This window comes from Neophocaena asiaeorientalis, unplaced genomic scaffold (genome assembly GCF_003031525.2).
Source record: "Neophocaena asiaeorientalis asiaeorientalis breed wild unplaced genomic scaffold, Neophocaena_asiaeorientalis_V1.1 scaffold67, whole genome shotgun sequence".
In the NCBI taxonomy this organism is placed as follows: domain Eukaryota; kingdom Metazoa; phylum Chordata; class Mammalia; order Artiodactyla; family Phocoenidae; genus Neophocaena; species Neophocaena asiaeorientalis.
In genome coordinates this window covers 11,664,412-11,683,218 of record NW_020173731.1, presented here as the reverse complement: position 1 = coordinate 11,683,218, position 18,807 = coordinate 11,664,412, and the positions used below count along the sequence as shown (strand labels likewise).

General features: G+C 51.6%; 1 protein-coding gene across 5 annotated transcripts in view; it reads left to right on the top strand.

The window, feature by feature from the left end:
• Nucleotides 1–18,807, top strand: part of NFASC (neurofascin) — a 70,240-nt gene that overhangs the window by 11,304 nt on the left and 40,129 nt on the right. For 3 of the 5 annotated variants that reach the window (XM_024751006.1, XM_024751007.1, XM_024751005.1), the window contains exons 5-13: nt 1,362–1,532; nt 5,867–5,917; nt 11,974–12,085; nt 12,526–12,710; nt 14,036–14,167; nt 16,618–16,761; nt 17,422–17,533; nt 17,829–17,995; nt 18,493–18,640. In XM_024751006.1, coding sequence (XP_024606774.1) covers nt 1,362–1,532; nt 5,867–5,917; nt 11,974–12,085; nt 12,526–12,710; nt 14,036–14,167; nt 16,618–16,761; nt 17,422–17,533; nt 17,829–17,995; nt 18,493–18,640 — 1,222 coding nt within the window. The remainder of the gene's footprint in view (nt 1–1,361; nt 1,533–5,866; nt 5,918–11,973; nt 12,086–12,525; nt 12,711–14,035; nt 14,168–16,617; nt 16,762–17,421; nt 17,534–17,828; nt 17,996–18,492; nt 18,641–18,807) is intronic. The other 2 variants (XM_024751008.1, XM_024751004.1) reach the window with 1 other exon arrangement.

Below are 18,807 nucleotides of genomic sequence, written 5' to 3'. Positions count from 1 at the left end.
GTCGCCTGCATCGGCAGGCGGACCCTCAACCACTGCGCCACCAGGGAAGCCCGGAACTGTCTTTCTTATCTCTCTGTCTTTCAGCAGTGCCTAGCACAGTGCCTGACGCCTACAGTAAATCTTTGATAAATGAATTGAAAAGCTCAGCAGCCCATCATTGGAAAGTTGGCATCATTAACCTTTAAGACATGCTTTAAGAAATGGTGACTTGATAAACAACAAGGTCCTACTGTATAGCACAGGGAACTATATTCAATACCTTATAATAACCTATAATGGGAAAAGAATCTGACAAAGTATTATATATATATAAATCAACGGAATCACTTTGCTGTATACCTGCAAGTAGCACAACATTGTAAAGCAAATAAATAAATAAAATAGAACCACTTTTCAAGAGAAAAAAAAAAAAAGAAATGGTGACTTGAGAAACAATCATCAGGGATGAGAATGAGATACCTGTGAGTAGTCAGCCTTATTAAGTATATTTTTTTAAACCTAACAGCCTAGAAACCTGATCATTTGAGTTTACAGATGCAGTGCTTGAAAGAGACGTAGATTATGTTGTCAGCATTCTCAGCCACTCCTGTGATGTCATTAATTCTAAAAAGCACACATTTTCATATTTGAACATCTCTAAAATTGGAAGGTGCCCTAACGCTGTTGGTATGCATCATTGATTGGTATACCTCTTACAATTATAATCGGTGATGCTTTTTTCTTTCTTGGGGATGAGTAGACGTTTAAAAAATAAAACAGGTGAACTTGACTCCCAGTTTGGGGAGCATCTGAAGGATTGTGTTTCCTCCCTCTGGCCTCGGAGCCAGTCAGATCTTTTGCGGCATGAATAGGAGATAGAAAAGCACGGTCACGGAGCATGAGCGTGGTGGGCAGGCAGGGCTGAATCGAAATCCTACTCCCCTCTCACTGCTTTCGCAACCCAGGTCATGTTAAATCCTCTGCTTTCTTATCCTTAAAATGGGAATAAGCCCTGCCTCAGAGTTGAAAGGATTAAATCAAATAATGTCAAGCTCCCAGCCCCCACCTGGCCCTCTGTAGGTGCTCAATTGCCAGAACTATGATGATTTTTGGTTTTTTGTTTTTGCGGTACGCGGGCCTCTCACCGTTGTGGCCTCTCCCGTTGCAGAGCACAGGCTCCGGACGCGCAGGCTCGGCGACCATGGCTCACGGGCCCAGCCGCTCCGCGGCATGTGGGATCTTCCCAGACCGGGGCACGAACCCGTGTCCCCTGCATCGGCAGGCGGACTCTCAACCACTGCGCCACCAGGGAAGCCCTATGATGATTTTTATTACTGTTATCGTTACTGCTAACCTCCCACTGTACCTCTGCTTCCTTATAGCCATGGAGCCCATCACCCAAGACAAGCGTGTGTCCCAGGGCCATAACGGAGACCTGTACTTCTCTAATGTGATGCTGCAGGACATGCAGACGGACTACAGCTGCAATGCCCGCTTCCACTTCACCCACACCATCCAGCAGAAGAACCCATTCAACCTCAAAGTCCTTACCAGTAAGTGCAGGCCCCTGCCTGGGGCTGGGAGCTGGGGGCTGGGGGCAGCAGCCCACTGAGCCCAAGCGGCCCCTGGCACCTGGGTCTGGGAAGAGCCTTGTCCCCAATCTTGACCTAGAAATCCTTGCAGCTCATTGTGCCTGAGTGACTTTAGCTGCTGTTCAGCCACATCTCTTGATTCTAAAATGAGCCTTGAGTTAAACTTGGTCCTACTCCACACCAGCACTTCTCAAATTTTGGTGGAATCAGAATCACCTGGCGGGCTTCCATGGTGGCGCAGTGGTTGAGAATCTGCCTGCCAACGCAGGGGACACGGGTTCGAGCCCTGGTCTGGGAAGATCCCACATGCCGTGTAAAAAAAAAAAAAAAAGAAGAATCACCTGGCAAACTTGGCACCCGTACCTAAGCCTAGCCCTCTCCTGCCCGGCAGTCCGGGGCCTCTTTGGTCCTCATTAGTTCTCCAGGTGTCTAGGGACACACCACAATTTGAGAAGTACTACTATAAGTGGTCATCCACCACGCTCTCATGCAGCCAGCTTGATTATTTCTAGTCCTTGTTTGGTTATCTTTATTTCTAGAATAAAGCAACAGTATGGAATATGCAAATTAGTGAGTACAGCAAAACGAATTGTGTTTGATTCTGTAATAAGTATATGCTGGACCATGTGGAGTTGCTGTGTTTAAAAGTTGCAGGTTTATCTTTTAGTTTTATTTGTTTTCAGTTTTATTCCCTGATTCTGTTTGGCTGGTATCAGAGTGAATCAGCATTTCCTGACCCATTTTAGCATGGTGACCCTCCACCAGGAGAGAGAGAAGACAGTCAGGTCAGAGACACACTTTTTTTGCCAGGTGCCAGCCGGCCTGGAGCTTTGGCTGCAAAGTCCTCAGCCTGCTCAGGACACTGAAAGTGGCTGTGTTGGTTTATACCATGGATTTGTAACTTGCCTTCTGTAGAAAAGCCCCCCATAGACCTTCGTCTGTCTGACCCAGCTCTGAGTGTTGTTTTCAATGCCAGGGGCAGAGGCGGTCATGGGGGGAGGCCAGGCAGAGGGCCCCACGTGGGCAAGGGCGGTTACCGCAGGTCGAAGGAAAGAGGCTGAGCCCTGGCTTCCCGGAGCGCCCCCCGGAAGTGGGTGGGTGGTTGACGACACCTCCTGGGTGGGCGCAGGCGGCGGGAGAGAGGCGCGGGTGAGCTCGCCCCTCGGTCAGGACAGGTGGGCTCTTCTCTCCCCACCAGTCCCTGCCGGTGATGGGAACCCCTGGTGCTGAGAGTCAGCCCTGCCCCACGCTCCGTCTCCACCGCAGCACGGAGGGGGACCCACAAGAAGCAGCGTCCCTTCCGTTCCCCTTCTCCTGTTGTGGTGCTTTTCTTTCTTCCTTTCTCTTCATGTTCTTCCCTTTTCTTTTTCACTTCCTTCTTCACTGTTTCGCCTCCCTCTTTCTTTCTCTCTTCTTTTCCCCTCTCATCTTTCTCTCTTTGAACCCCATTTCACCCTCCTCTGATTCTCCCCTCTCCTGCCTGTACAGCTCCCCACACACTGCTCTGAGTTGCCCGTGCTCTGGTAGCCAACACGATGGCCAGCAACCCAGGGACAAGGCCCCCTTGTTCCTGGCAGGGTCGCCCAGCTCCGATCCACTTGCTACCTGTTCCCTGGTTTTCTTATTCCGGACCCAGGCCCAGAGAGGACCCCTGCAAAGAAAGTTGGGTTGTCTGAGGTGTCGCCTCAGTGCAGGGGCGATCGCCTGCCAGCTGGCTGAGCTGGGGAGGACAGTGTGGTCTGCCCAGGACCTCAGAGGGGCCTCCGGAGCCAGGACAGAGCAGGCAGCCTTGGGCAGTGGGAGAGACAGGAGTATGAAGAGCAAGATGCTCCCTGGATAGCCTTCAGTGCCATCACCTTGAAGTCTGCCTGCTTTTGGGGACTGAGTCAGGTGACCACCTGCAGTCCTGAGCAGGGGCCCTCACTGTTACACGGGGTAGAAGCAGGGAGATAGAGGTGGGGAAGAGCCTTCCTCTGTGGAATTAAGCAGTTGGAGATTTCAACAACATTTACAAGTTGAACTTTCCAGAAACATCCTTTTCCCTACCAGAGGAGGTAAGGGATGTTTGTTTCTGCTTCATTTCTGGGTCCCCTACTCCACTGAAATCGCTTTCCCCCAAATGCTGAGAAACCCCCTGGGTGATGGGAACAGAACCCTGTAGGCTTCCTGGAGTTCTCCCAAGGGCAGCTTTGGCTGGGAGCAAGTTCTGGGCATCCGAGCCAGCCCAGAATTGGGCACAGTTGCTTAAAATAACTCAGTTGTGCTCTCTCTGCTTTCCTGCCTGGAAAGGACACAAGCTTCTTGTACCTTCAGAACCAGGTCTGGGGGTGGGAGACAAAACAGACAAGTTGGGACAGCTTCAAAGACTGTTCTCACCAGGGTTTTCTTTCACAGTCTGCCCATTGGGGAAGAAATACATCTCATCACAGCCCAGTTTTTATTACCTGCATTAAAGGAAGAAGAGAAAGTGATCTAATACCAAATACTGGGCAATATAAAGTCATTTTAAAATTTTGTTTTGGGATGCAGTCAAAGGCAAACAGTGAAGTCGGAGTAACAAAGAGATGCGTGTCCCACTTTGTCCACACCACACAGGCACCGGGTGCCTCCTGGGGACAAGAGGCAGCCGTGGTGAGGGAGGAGGGATGGCCCTGAGGCGGACGGTGGAGCGCTAACCCTGCTTCCTTCTAACGTCTGTCATCTCAGGGACCTTCTTAAAGGAGTCAGAAAGTCTCCCTAAATCTCTCAGATGTGCTCCAGAATCCACAAGCCAAGAGGTCAATCCTGAGCTTGGTCACTTCTGTTTCACCTGGTGGCACTGGGAGCACGAAGCAAGGGCCCTTTCACCTGTGTGTGCCCTGTCCTCCCCAGGAGGGGAACGTTACCACCCAAGGCCAGTCGCTACCCCTCCCGCCCCTCTGCCACCCTTCTTTCCACCGCAGATCAGTTCCCCACCTTTAGCTCCAGATAAACCCAAGCCAACTTCCCAAACGCAGGCTAGGTCTTTTACAACGCGCTCCATTTTAAAGGATGGTTCTGAATAATGAAACTCCTTCTAGCAGGTGTTAAGCAAATTTGGGATGCAGTGCAATGCGGGTCCCAGAAAAGAGCTCGCGTTGCCTCCCTGGCATGAGTTGTAACAGGATTTGATCTGTCTTCAAATATGCAAATGTTCTGGCAGCACCTCTCCCCCCTCAGGCAGCTGGGCTCAGTCCAGGCTTCTCAGGGCCGTCTGCTTGGCTTCCAGTCGGCTGTTCCACTCCCCACCCCCTGTTGGTACTGTCAAAACTTGAACCCAGTAGCTGGAAGGGGACAGTGATAGGAGAATGAAAATCTACTTAAGGATGTTGGCATGATGGTGCCCTATTCCAGAATGCCTTTTTCACTGAGGATGAAATGCCCGAAGGTTTTAATTACGTAACGTTGGAGCCCACTGATGTTGTTCCTTAAGGAATGGCTTCATCCCAAGCTAGTCTAGAGAGCTCTGAACCTCCATCTTAGTTAGCAGGCCTTTCCCTGTTCTAAGTGTAGATCTCACAGCTCGCACTCTCTCCCCTGTCCCAGGCTGCCTTTCTAATCCTAAAATCTGAACCTCAGCCTGGCCGTCCCCACCTCCCCGGACCACTCCTCACCTCCTCAGAAGGAGGCCATTCTGCCAGCAGACACATCTTGGAGACCAGGGCGGTGCCCACCTGGACAGGTTGGGGGGTGTTTGTTGCTGGTCAGCACGTGATTGCTGGACAATGCCAAGGGTCTCTCTGTCTCACTCTGTTGATGATCTGTTTCTCTCTGTCTTGTCCCCTCATTTACCTCCCACCCCTTGCAAGTTAACTTCTGCTCAGGTAGGGTTTTGCTCTTGCCCCAGGGCTCACTAACACTCCTTTCTCTTCAGCGACCCCAGGAGCTGGCCTGATCCAGAGTCCTGGGAACTGAGGATTTTGGTGGCAAAGAGTTGTTCCAATTGCTGCGGGATACCACTAATTCTTATCTCATTTGTTTGAAAACATAGTAGGACCAAGCAATTAAAGGTCAAGCCTAATTTCTTTATTAAAAAAGAAACATTATTGCCTTCTTTTGCAGGATTTAACCTTTTCTTCCCTCTCGGGGGCTGTTTTGTGTTGCTTGTTTTTCACCAAGCCCATTTCCTTTCCAAATATGCTGTGTGTTTCCTTTGCAAAAGACCACTGGTGCTCCCTGGTTGTTTTGTGGCTTTGCGTTTCTGTTGTTCTCTCCCGTTTATGCCTCCATGACCTCTCCGTGGTCCCTGTTTGCTCACCCTCTTTTGTTTATTGCAGACCACCCCTATAATGACTCGTCCTTAAGAAACCACCCTGACATGTACAGTGGTGAGTCGCCGTGGTAACCTTGGGAGTAACCTTGCCGGTCCTAACCCCAGTTTGCCTAACTTGACTGATACCATGCCATTAACTCACTCTGGGTACCGAGTCTGACAGTTGGCCAGGTCAGGATACCAAGGCGCCACCTCCAGAGCGCTGCTCACGGGGAGGAAGGTGGCCAGCGTGGGAGGGGAGGTGCGAACTCTTCGAATGTGCCAGCCTCCAGTCTGAGTTCTGGACAAGTTGGTCAAGCCAGGGTAGGACTTCAAAAGAGCTTCTTGGAGGGTTCAGTAGAAACTTAGGAATCAGTGGTGGATGGATGGAGAATACCTGAGGATAGGGAGTTCCCACAGTCAGGAGGAAAGGGGAGGTCTCGTTTCTATCAGTGGTTTAAAGAACACAGAAAGCTTTGTAGTATGCGCTTAGCTAGCTCTTAAGTGTCTGGATATGAATTGCCTGCATTGGCCTCTAGCCTTAGTTACTGGGGGTACCATTTCACAGGTCCCATATCCCTTTAAAATCCATCTGGGAAATAGGAGGAAGAGTCTAGCTCTGAGTTCTCTTTCAAGGTAAGTAAAAAGAAGTTGGACCATCCACTGCAATCTATCACCTGGGCCTCTTCCCTGCTGTGGGAGTGCATGCAAATCCAATGCCCGTCCACCCACACATTTGCAAGTCATGGAACAATTTCCATGAGGCATATTTCTAACTCATCACACAACTGGTTGCTCAGGCTGATTAGTAGAGTAATTGGCTGTTTCCACGCCTGAGCTACCCCCAACCATGGCTCAAGAATGTCTTGTTTTCCTTGAGCAGCCAGAGGAATCCTCATTTGCTGGCTCTGGAGAGGCAGCTGGCTCCCATCATCAGTTACGCCCCAGAAGCTGAGGCTGCAGATCCCCGGGGGGTTCATTGTGGGCTCAAATAGATAGGAAGTGTCTGTATCGTGATGTGCTAATATAAACAATGATCGGTGTCTGGGCTGGGGGGTTGGGAAGAGGGAGTGAGAGCCAGCGAGAGTGGCAAAGGCTTTAACTTGGCACCGAGCAACCAGAGCCACATTGAGATCCTGCCAAAGAGATTTACTGCCCGAGGAAGCAGGGGACCTTTGTTGGATTCGGGGCATTGTTTGTTTTCAAAATAATGGGGCCAACCACCATTTTGTCAAGAGCCCCAGAGCATTGGTGTGGAATGTGCCTTTTTCTCAGTTGGACTCCGGGTAATCTGTTATGGAAGTATTCTTAAAGCTGGAGTCTATCAAAGCCAGAAGGTCTCTTAGAGGCCATCTGGTCCAAGCTCCTTGCTTTATATAAGACAAACCACTGAAGGGGACATGCATATAGAGTTGTTTTATCAATTATATAAGTTTAAGCGATTCCAGCCATTTAAACCAGTTTGTGACCAGTGGTAGATATTATTGTAAGTAAATAAGTAGGAGTTATAAGAACCATCCAGGGCTATGAAACCAAGCAAAACTCACAAGAGCTCAGAAGAAGATGGACCTCATCTCCTCGATCCAAGGTAGAGTGGGGCTGACCAAGTATGACCCCAGCTGGAAAGGGTATAAAGTCAAAGTGAGGTACGTGTTGAACAAAGGACAGCTAACTTGAATGCTTCTAGAAAGAAACAGAAAGTGAAAAGAAAGGAAAGAAGATAAGGTCCTTCCTGAGTTCAGGGAGCTGGACAGAGAGACACGGTATGATGAACAGTACCCAGTACACCTCTGAACTTGGCTTTGAAGTATGCCCCTTTTGTAACAGTAGGGCCAGCCCATGGCTATACTTTGTCCTAGTGATCTCTATAGTGGTTTGGTATCCTCTGAACATATGCCAGATGCCCCCTGACCTGCTAAGTAGCAGACGGAAGCTGGTCTGAAAATTGTAGCTTGCCACTTAGGATTCATCCGGGAGAGGAGAAAGGAAGATAAGGATGTGTGCTGTGAGGCAGACTGTCTTGAATTAAACTCAGCCTCCAGGACATACCATTGAGTGACCTTGGGCAAGTCATTTAGTGTGTCAGACCTTTAATCTCCTCATCTGCAAAATGGGTGTATTACCTGCCCCAAGGCTTGTTGTGAAGCTTAGACAGGTTAATGTGCTTATGTTCCTAGTGTGGTGTCAGACACAGCAATGATTAATAAATGGTACCATTATTGGTGTTAAAGGCTTAGTGTTGACTGTATCAAGTACAGTTGTTTTTTGCCTCTAAAATTAAGAGGGACGTGGAGAACTTGAAGAGAAGCTTAGGGGACAGAGGCAGGCACGATGATGGGAAGAAAGTACCACGGAGGGAGAAATTTTAGGGCAGACCAGCTTTCCAGAAAGCTTTTCAGATCCTCAGCTATGCTGAGAACTGGATAAGAAAAAAGCTCCAACTACAGCATGAGGGATTTGGGTTAGATTTAGGGAAGAGATTTCCTTGGCAGTAGAAGGTATCAAATTTACTAGACAAAGAGTTTTTCTCGTCTTCCGGGGTTGTTTTGTCAGCCGTTTCTAGAGCCAGAGGGGTGGTGAGATGCCAGGGATCCAGGCCCATGAGTTCTCAGTTCTGAGAATCACAAGTTGCTAAAGGTAGGATCCAGCCGCCCCTAAAAGCTGTTTGTGGATTTCAGATACATCTGATTCATTGAACTCTCTTCTGCTGACAGACAGAGGGGGAGCAACTCGGGTTTTCAGCAATTTTGACCCGTACTTTTGCAGGAGACAATTGAGGCATTTTTCATGGGCTCTTTAAAGCCAAGGTGCTTGAGGCAGAGGCATCTGCTGACGTCCCCCAGCTGACCAGGTTTCCCTGGAAACTAATGAGCCTGCTCTTGTACTACATCCTGTGAGAGGCAGGAGAGGATGGGCTGCCCTTGGCCTAGAGGTCAGATGGGCCTGCATGGGAAGCTCTTCCCCAATCCCCACAGATGTGAGCTTTAGCATCTGGGTTCTGAGATGCTCAGATATCAGGTCCAGCCCTGAAGATATGGGAGAGTCAGGGAAGCGTCATCAAGCTGGAGAGGCTGGGATCCCCACCTCTGAGGAGGTGGCGGGATCCTATGATGTCCTAAAAGACTCTGTCATCTTCCACCATATAGAGTCTCATAGAGTAATCAGTCGCCTTTGTCTCCGACCCTCCTTCCGGGTCTACGTCTCCAGGGAAAGAAATGAGCTACCCTCCCTTGGGAGCAATGGCTCCCAAAACCACCAGCTGGATTCTCCTTTGTAAATTTTCCTGCAAATCCCTTTCATGTAAGACCACATTTTTTTCACGATCTCCCCTTTGGGACCAGCTTTCTCATCCCTTAACGATACCATGTGTCACCCTGCCTCCTCTTCAAGCTTTCTGTGGCTTTAACAATCCAGCTGAGATGTCTTTGGAGCCTCTTAATGTCCAGCCCAGCTTCTGTTTTTCCAGTTTGGGCCTGACTTTATTTAATAGCCATCGAGGAGAGATAGAATCTCAGCTGAGACGGTAAGAACAATATTTGAGAAAAGCATCACGGAAGAGTTTCACCAGAGCAGCTCATTAAGACAAAAATATCTTTCTCCTTTACGTCTTTGGCCCTTGAATTTTGGTATTCTTTGGTTTGAGTACAAAACATCTTCCCAAAGCTGACTGTCAGAAGTAGGAACAAGTAGGGTATCCATCTTTAAAGAGAGAGGCAATATAGAACAGATGCTAGAACACAAGCTTTGACACCAGACGGTCCACAGTCCAAAATCTAACTGGCTTGTGACCTCGGCAAGTCTGTTGACTCCACCGAGCCTCAGTTTCCTCTGTGGAAAATGGGAGTAATACCCCCCAAGTTTGCTGAGAGGATCGAACGTGATGATGGTGATGGAGATGGAGCCCAGCCCCAGCGCTCGGCCCATAGTAAACGGCCAAGTGGCGGCCTGATTATTACCTCTGCTTTAGCATGTTCTTCCCTGTAGTTTTGAACTTTGGCTCATTTCCCAGTAGCTTCTCCTCCTTTGGAACAACTCTGGCTGCTAGCCCACATCCTACAAATGAAGGATTGCTGTAACCTTTTTATAGTCACAGCTGCAGTGTGTCAAGGCAGCCACATCAGCCCTCGGTGTTCATTTCCCCCTTTCCTGTACTTAACGCTTTGCTGGTCGTGTGTACTTGCAGGGCTGCACACTGTGGTGTGAATTAAATGTCCACAGGGTCACAGATTGGTTTCTGCAGGTTTCGTTCCCATGTGGAAGGAGTATGCCGACTGAGCTTCCACGTAACCCCACGGTTCGCAGCTCTCCCAGATTCACCAAACCGGCACCAGAGCCTCCTGCCATCAAATCTCCTCATGTGCCCCTGACCTTGTGTTGTCTGACCGTTTGGGTGATTCCGGGATGATGGGTGGGACAAAGCTGCTGCTTTGGTATCAGGCTTCTTCGGTACTGAGAGCTGGATGCTATAAGAGTTATAGACGGTAACCAATTAACCACATAATGGCTTAACCCCTTCAGTAGCCACTGTTGTATATGTGTGTGCTGGTGGGACAGATGAGCATATCTACAGAGAGAGAGATAACATGGGGTAAATTGTTGCCTTCTGTTTTATTCTCTTCTCCTCTTGGATTTATTCATCCCACAAACACTTACTGAACTCTCGATATGTGCCATATATTGTGCCAGTAGCCTAACCACCTCGACGTTTCATCAGTTCTTCCCCTCGACAAAAGGATAAAATAGATGCCAACTCTACGAAACGCACTCCCCTGATGGCTGATGGAGAGAAGCTGGGCGCCCCTAGGACAGGAGCCCCGCTGTTCCAGCCAGCCATTAGCTAGCTCAATAAGTCCAGCAACGTCACAGACACAGAGACCCCCCTGCCGCTCTGTCCTCATTCTGCCAGCACCCAGTAACAATACCTGACTCCTGCCGGGAAGAATGCCTCGCTCTCCCTCCAGGCATGTCTGAGGGCTCCCTGCTCCTGGCAGCCCTGCCTCCCCTCCAGCTCTCACCTCTCCAGCTGAGTTGAAGACCCATGAGACCCATGGGTAGGCCCAGCTTATATTTATATTTTTAACTCTTCTTGTTTGCAGTCATACACCTTTTGAGCAGGGGTGACTGCTCCAGTTTCCCTTTGCTTTGTGGTTCCTGGTTGCAAAATCCTTGTTCTTCTCCGTCCCATCTTATCCGCTTCCATAGAACTGTGCTCTGAGGGAGAGGTGAGGCTGAGGTAAGGTGGGGTCCACTGCGCTGGGGTGTCCCCAGACTTGCATGACCCCTTCCACAGGGAAATAGCCACCCCGACAGCGTCGCTCTCTGTGAGCCATCTGGCTCCCAAAAGCTGTGTGCATGTCATTGATTCCAGACCCCGTGGCTGCTCCAGCCTAGTTGAATTGCAGATCGCCTCTTCCATCTTGGCTGCCCCTTGCCTCTCACCCCTCCCCCAGTCTCTCACATCCAATTAACACCCTCCTCCCCAACCCCCTTCCAGAGTCATTAGTGAAGGAACAGAATGGTCTTGGCCCCAAAGTGATTTCCTGTCATCTCTGTTCATTAAATCTCTCCATGTCTTTGCTAAACCATTAATAATACTCCCTGCATCTCTGACTGTTCATCTGAGTCTCTGTGGCTTCATCCCAGCTCCTTGTCTCCAGGGTCCCAAAGAGCAGGTTATCCTGCGGCCCCAAGATGTTCCTTCTCTTTCTTCCACTGCTGCTGAGATGGCCTCCCTGGGGGCCGCCGTGCTGGCCTCTGGATCCCAACACGAGATGCTCGGGGAGTAGACTACTCGCTGCTCAGGCAGCTCCTCCCCCGTTCCAGGGCCAGAGAGGCTTACTGAACTGGGAGGGAAGCTGGGCTCCTCTTGGCAGATCCTGTCAGAACGTAGAGCTGCTCACACACATGTGCTAGTGGGGCCGAGGAGCCCTGCGCTTCCTAACACACCTCTCTTAATGATGTCCCGGCCCTTGGGGTGGTCTCAGCGGGGAGGGTCTGGGGCTTGGTGCCTCTGAGGGTAAGGGGGTAAGCAGGAGGGCATGATAACCTTTCTCTCTAGCCCGACAGCTCTGGCCTAGCTGGGTCAGCCCTCCGGGCAATAAGCTCACGAGAGCTTGTTCCGTCCTGTTTCAGCCCGAGGAGTTGCAGAAAGAACACCCAGCTTCATGTATCCCCAGGGCACTGCAAGCAGTCAGATGGTGCTGCGTGGCATGGACCTCCTGCTGGAGTGCATCGCCTCCGGGGTGTACGTACAGTTTGCACCCCGACTTCTGGTCACCCTCCGGGAGGCTGGGCTGGGGGTTTGTGCATGCTCTGTTCTTGCCACATTTTTGGGGGGGCGGGCGTTGTGGCAGTGCAAAAAGCAAGGCGAACAGCTCCTAGTGAGGACGATGCAAATCATAGTCATCTCTAGCCCACTGGCCGCCTCTCTTTTTTTAGATAATGAGGAAAGGAGGTGACTAGGCTTCCTGTATGTGTGTTAGACTGTCTTGTGACCTTAGATAAGTCCCTCAGGTGCCCTGTGGCTGAGCATCCCCTCTGCCTAGGAGGCATCAGCTCTCAGAGGACATGCATCCTCCTGGGCCCGAGTACACTTTAAGGATACCTGGGTGTCCCGGGCTCCATACAATAATAGCAGAGCCACATTTCATGGTAAGTCCCTGTTTCTCGCCTGGTCCCTCTTAGCCCAACACCAGACATCGCATGGTACAAGAAAGGTGGGGACCTCCCGTCTGACAAAGCCAAGTTCGAGAACTTTAACAAGGCCCTGCGTATCACCAACGTGTCCGAGGAAGACTCCGGGGAGTATTTCTGCCTGGCCTCCAACAAGATGGGCAGCATCCGGCACACGATCTCGGTGAGAGTGAAGGGTACGTTGTGTGTATTTCTCATTACGATGATTTTGCCAGCCCTACACTCCGTGGCCACCCTTCCCTCTCAGGGTGGTTGGTGGGCAGGGTGAGTGGGGAAGACGTCCAACACACTGATTAGTGGCAATAGTGTCCTGCAGGAATGGTGTCACCCCCAGGGGTGTGTGTGTGTGTGTGTGTGTGTGTGTGTGTAAAAGGGCAGGGGGAAAGAGGGAGGTGTTAAGGGAGGGAATCTGCCCTGACCATTGCCCAACTCCTCTTTGTGCCTGGGGCTCCCTCAGCAGGTGCACTTTCTCCTGTGGCCTATCTGGATCACCCAGAACCTTTCTGTCTTTCGTTTCGCAGTCCTGTTCACGGTGTGTTGTCTTAGGCCTGTGCTATCTGTGTACTTGTGTGTGGTTCTCTTTTAAAAATGGGGAGTCATCATGGCCCAGATTATTTTTCAAAGAAATCACTTCCCTCCCCACAAAGCATAGATGGGCCACCTGAGCTGTTGTAGGCAACAGAGCACATGCCTCTGTGGGGGTCCCAGCCACGAGTTGCGGGTGGGGGGGGGGTGCACTAGTCACTTCTCAGTCTGAATGGTGGGCTGAATGGATGATTGGGGTGATGAGGTCTGAAACCACAGTGCAAGAACTTTCCTAGTACATGCTCAGGTTGACTTGTGACCTTGGTTTCAGCACCACGCTCGAACCAGGGGCTCTTAACCCTTATTGGGGTTTCAAGATCTTTGGGACTCTGATCCAAAGGACCCTCTTCTCAAAAAAGTCCATACCCACATATTCACAGAAATTTCCAGAAAATTGGAAGGGGTGGCCGGCTAAGAGCGTCTGCTCTAACCGAAGCTTAGTGTCTAAAAGAATGAATATCAGGCCTTTCCTCAATGGTCTGATCCTGCAGCAACAACAGCAGGAATCCACAGGGCCGAGCCCTGCTACTTGACCACCCTCCCTGGCTCAAGCCCTTGGGTGCACACCACGAGTGCCTGGGGAGCTCTCAACGCGTTGGCTGCCCAGTCATCCCCCGAGGATTCCGATTAGTAGGTCGACGATGGGCCCTGGCACCCACGTTTGTTAACGGCTCTTCAGGGAGCCCCAGTTTAGAACTCTTGTTCTGTGAACTTGAAATAAATCAGTCAGCATCTGTAGTGCCAAGCTGACCAAAGGCAGCCTAGACTGTCACCCTATCGGGATGAGCCCTGGGCAGGTGGCGGGGGCCTGGGGCTGGCACTCGGGGGCTCCTGCCTTCCTAGAGGGGGCCCACTGGTTCCTTCTGGCTGCTCCTGTCATCTGACACCCCTGCCTATGCCTGTCCTTGTCTTCCAGCTGCTCCCTACTGGCTGGACGAACCCAAGAACCTTATCCTGGCTCCTGGCGAGGACGGGAGACTGGTGTGTCGAGCCAACGGGAACCCCAAGCCCACCGTCCAGTGGATGGTGAATGGGGAACCTTTGCAATGTGAGTAACGCACTGTTCTCCCTCCTGCCTCTGCTCCGTCTCCTGCCGGAGGATCCAGCTCACCATCCCTGCAGGCCAGCCCTGTTGCAGCAGAAGTGAGGGAGTAGCCAGCTCTTTGGACATCTCAGGAGGCAGGAAACCTGCCTCATTTGTGTGTGAGAGAGAACAGAAGGCCTGTGGTTATGTTCCCATGTTTAGGGGATTTCTGCTCCCTGGGGTTTTTTCATAAATTTCTGCTTTCTGCCCTTCACAACTACAGAGCCCAGTTCAAGGGCTAGAGACCTCAGCCTGTATCTCCTGAGAGTATAGGCTCTGAGCGATGGCTGGGGCTCAGGAGGTAGAGGAGAGCTCGGTAACTCATTTCCATCGTTTACCCAAGTCCCTCTCTATGCCGAGGGCAAAATAAGAGGCAGGGTTACGCGACAACATGAAAGATATGGTCAGAAATGAGGGAAAACTTCCCTACGAGAGCAGAGGTGCACAGTGCAGTTACTGAGTACGCACAGACATCAGGAAGATTTAGTCCTACCCAGATACCGGAATGGGTGACTCCAGGGATCCTTCCAGCCAGAGGTCAACTTTTCACATCATATTCACTCCAGTTGCATTTACTTTTTAAGTGTCCTGTCCTTACTTTCTCTAAGGGGTCAGAGGAAATGCAAACAGTGTTATCAACCCGATGGGGCAAAAAATAGATGGCGAGACCTCAGAGCCTAACTCACAAGCAACAGCTGATAGAAACAGGTGGAGAGGCAGGGAGACAGGTACAGGAGAATGCACCTTTCTAGACATTTATTGTGTGCCAGGCACTGTGCATTCCTCTCATCTCTTTAACCTCAAACATTAAAGATGAGGAAATGAGGCTCTGATGGTGCAGGGAATTGCCCGAGGTCACATGGCTAGTGAGTGGGGAAGCTGTGGGCTGCTGTGACGGTGCACTATGCCTACCCTGTCTAGAGCATCTAGTTATCCCAGGAAGTATTCTGCCTCTGGATACGAGCGACACACGGACACGGCCTGCCCTCTGCCCTTCTCCCTGTCCTGGTAGCAGTGTGGGGACAAAGCAAACAAAGGCTCTAAACTTCACAGCACCATTAAATGAATGCAAAGTTCAGGATTTACAGCTGAGCCTTGGCCCAGGGAAAGGTCCCCCGTCACTCAGGGGAGTGACCGGGAGGAAAGCTGGTCTGTGGGAATTGCCGGGCAAGGAGACTTAAAGTTGCTGGCATAGGCTTCCTTTGTGCTTTTTTGCTGAGTGGAGACTCCGGAAAGACGATAAGGATGCTGACCTCGGCTTTGTTCACCTGCTGATTCCCTAGTTCCGGGCTCAGACTTGCTATCTGTGGGGTGGAGCCCACGGGGCCAGACCCTGGGTTCCTCTCTGCCGACTTCTGTGGTAGGTCTGAGTGATCCTGGATGAGTTCCTAGATCACGCAAACCAAGTCATCTGGCTCAGTTCCGAAATCTTACAGAGGAAAGGCACCTTCTGGTGGTGAAAGATGAGAAAAGTAGGGATTCTTTACACTTCTAAAAAACTTTTATTTGTACAGCTCATTATCTCATTATCATTCTCTTATCTTAACCTTCCTCGAGAGGAGGGGAAAGATGGGAGTAATGCTTCCGCGTTTGACAGGTGAAGGAAATGAGGCCCAGAGGAGTTATTGATTTGCCCCGGGTCTTGGAGTGACAACGGGGACAGGTGTGAGACCCCACGGCCACTCCCCAGCCTCTGCTCTCTGCATCCCCAGTGGTACCAGCAGAACTGCAGCAGGGGTTGTCCTCTCAGTGTGCACTCGTCTTGGGAAGATCAGGTAGCTTTGGCAAACGCAGGGACTCATTCAGCTTTCAGCAGGCATCGACTTCCGGATTTAACTTTGTGAATGTCTACAGCGTGCTCTGCTCGGAGGATGGGAAGGTGGTAGGTCCCATCTAGTTGGATATTGCTTTATCCTTTTCAAAACACATCTGAGTATATGCACATTGAATTAAAACAGTAACAACGATAATAATCAGTATGGGCTGAGCCCTCTGCTAATGACATGCAGAGAATCTCCGGTCATCCTCGTAAGAGCCCCACAAGGTGATATGTTAGCCCCATTCAGCTGACGAGGAGACTGAAGTGCAGAGCCATTGAAGAGTGCCGGCAGGTAGAATTCACACCCCTCCTGTTTCCAAAGCTTACGCTGTCAACCACAGCTGCCCAGCTGCTGTGTAGGTTTGACCGGGATTCCCATTCCCATTGGATGGATTGAGAAGTAAACTCCAGTGGGCTCAGTGATGGACCCAGGCCACACAGCTAGGCAGTGGTGGGCCGGAAGCTGGGTCTGAGCTGGCCCAGTGCTACTGCCTCCACAGCACCCCAGTCCTACCAGGGAGTCCTGGCCAGAGTCCCAAGTGCCCTTCGCCCTGCCCTCCCCCTTTCTCACAAGGAGTGTCTTTTCTGACTGTAGCGGCACCACCCAACCCAAACCGTGAGGTGGCCGGGGACACCATCATCTTCCGGGACACCCAGATCAGCAGCAGGGCCGTGTACCAGTGCAACACCTCCAACGAGCACGGCTACCTGCTGGCCAACGCCTTCGTCAGCGTGCTGGGTGAGTGCACCCCTCCCTCCGCTCGCCTGCCTGGACCTTTCTCCCCTCATGGGTACACTTTCTTCTCCAGTGATTGGCCAGGCTGGTGGGGTATGAGGGCGGCAGGATGGGGGAAGCACGGAGACCCAGAATGACATTTGCGGGGAGGGTGGAGGACTTAAAATCCGTAGAGCTGGGTGTGCAGACAGAGTTCATTCCATGCGAAAAGTCAGTCTCAGTCCCCTTCCTCCCCTGATGAGAGGAGGGACCGTCTCGTCTCCTTGGTGTGTCCATGTTGACTCTGCCTGGGTTCTCCATGGTGTCGGTGGGAAATAGTTCTGAATATGTTCGTGGCATTCCCAGAGCAGGGAGAGGGCAGTGGGCAGGTGCAGCTAGGAGAAGCCTTGGGGCTGTGGAGGGGCAGGTAGAGAAGCTGCTGGAAAACTGGGGGGAACCCTTTGCAAAAGCTGGACTGGATGTAGGGTAGGTGAAGGACAAATGGATAAGCTTCCTCCTTCCTCACCTAATCCTCAGAGGCTTCTTAAAGGAGGGAGGTTGATGGGGGAAGGTACACTGGTGCTGAGAAAGCTGCTGTGAGGAGAAGGAGCAGGGAGATAAGACTGGTCCACAAAGAGGAAGAGGAAGACTCCCCACCCAAGCTCAGTTCTCTGGGAATTGCAGACGTGCCGCCTCGGATGCTGTCACCCCGGAACCAGCTCATCAGGGTGATCCTGTACAACCGGACGCGGCTGGACTGCCCGTTCTTTGGGTCTCCCATCCCCACACTCCGATGGTAAGTTCCAGGAGACCAGGCCTCCACCATGGGGTCATCTTTCTTGCCTTTCTCATTCCATCCGGCCCATGAGAGGTATTCAGCAAGTCCTGGGAGCCTTAAAGGGTTGAAGCTGGGAGGAGTTGGCAGATCAGCTGGGTCAACCCTCTTATTGTGCAAAGAAAGAAACCGAGGCCCAGGGACTTGCCAAGGCCACCCAGTGGTCGGAGGCAAGACCCACAAGGCTCGGGGCTCCTCCCGCCCCCCGGGCTGGTCCTTTCTCAGTATGCTGTGTGTCGTGCTGCTCTGTTGTGAGGTTTAAGAATGGGCAAGGAAGCAACCTGGATGGTGGCAACTACCACGTCTACGAGAACGGCAGTCTGGAAATCAAGATGATCCGCAAAGAGGACCAAGGCATCTACACCTGTGTTGCCACCAACATCCTGGGCAAAGCTGAGAACCAGGTCCGCCTGGAGGTCAAAGGTAAAGGAGAGAGTTGCTAGCTAGAGGGAGGGGTGGGGAGGGCAAGGAAGCCATCTCCTCAAGGTTATCCATGTGTGTCACTCACTTTGACAATGTGCCACACCTAATGTTTAATACCTAGTGGGACCTCCCTCCAGGTCTGTGTGTCCTCTCCGTGGAAGTTTCGTGGCCAGGGCCTCTGGCTGGCCTGCTGTTGCGAGCACTGAGTCATTACCAGCCTGGTCCAAATAGACGTAGGCAGGGACGCCTGTTACCCACACCAGCTCCCCACTACCACCCCAGAAAATACGTCCTATGTTCCTGAGCCGGAGAGAAAGGATTTGGGGATTGGCTACCGTTCGGGATCCCCCCCATACCAGGCGTCCCCTACCATTCATGTAACCGAATCCTATTTCTGCCACTTCCGTGGTCCATCTAACCTGGAGGTCATGCATGTCACACTGTGTGGCCACACGGGCGTGGGGTGGCAGAGACGAGCTCCGGGGGCTTCCCCACAGACCCCACCAGGATCTACCGGATGCCTGAGGACCAGGTCGCCAAAAGGGGCACCACGGTGCAGCTGGAGTGTCGCGTGAAGCACGACCCCTCCCTGAAGCTCACAGTGTACTGGCTGAAGGACGACGAGCCCCTCTACGTCGGGAACAGGTGTCTGCTCCTCCCTCCTTTCTTCCTGCTGCTCCTCTGGGGCGTTTTCTTTTCCCTTGCTCTTGGGGATGCAGTGAAGAACGCAGGGAACCTGTGTCATGTGTGTCACTGGGGAACTGCTGAGGAGGGTGTGACAGCCTCAGCGACTCCCTCCACATCAGGCGAGA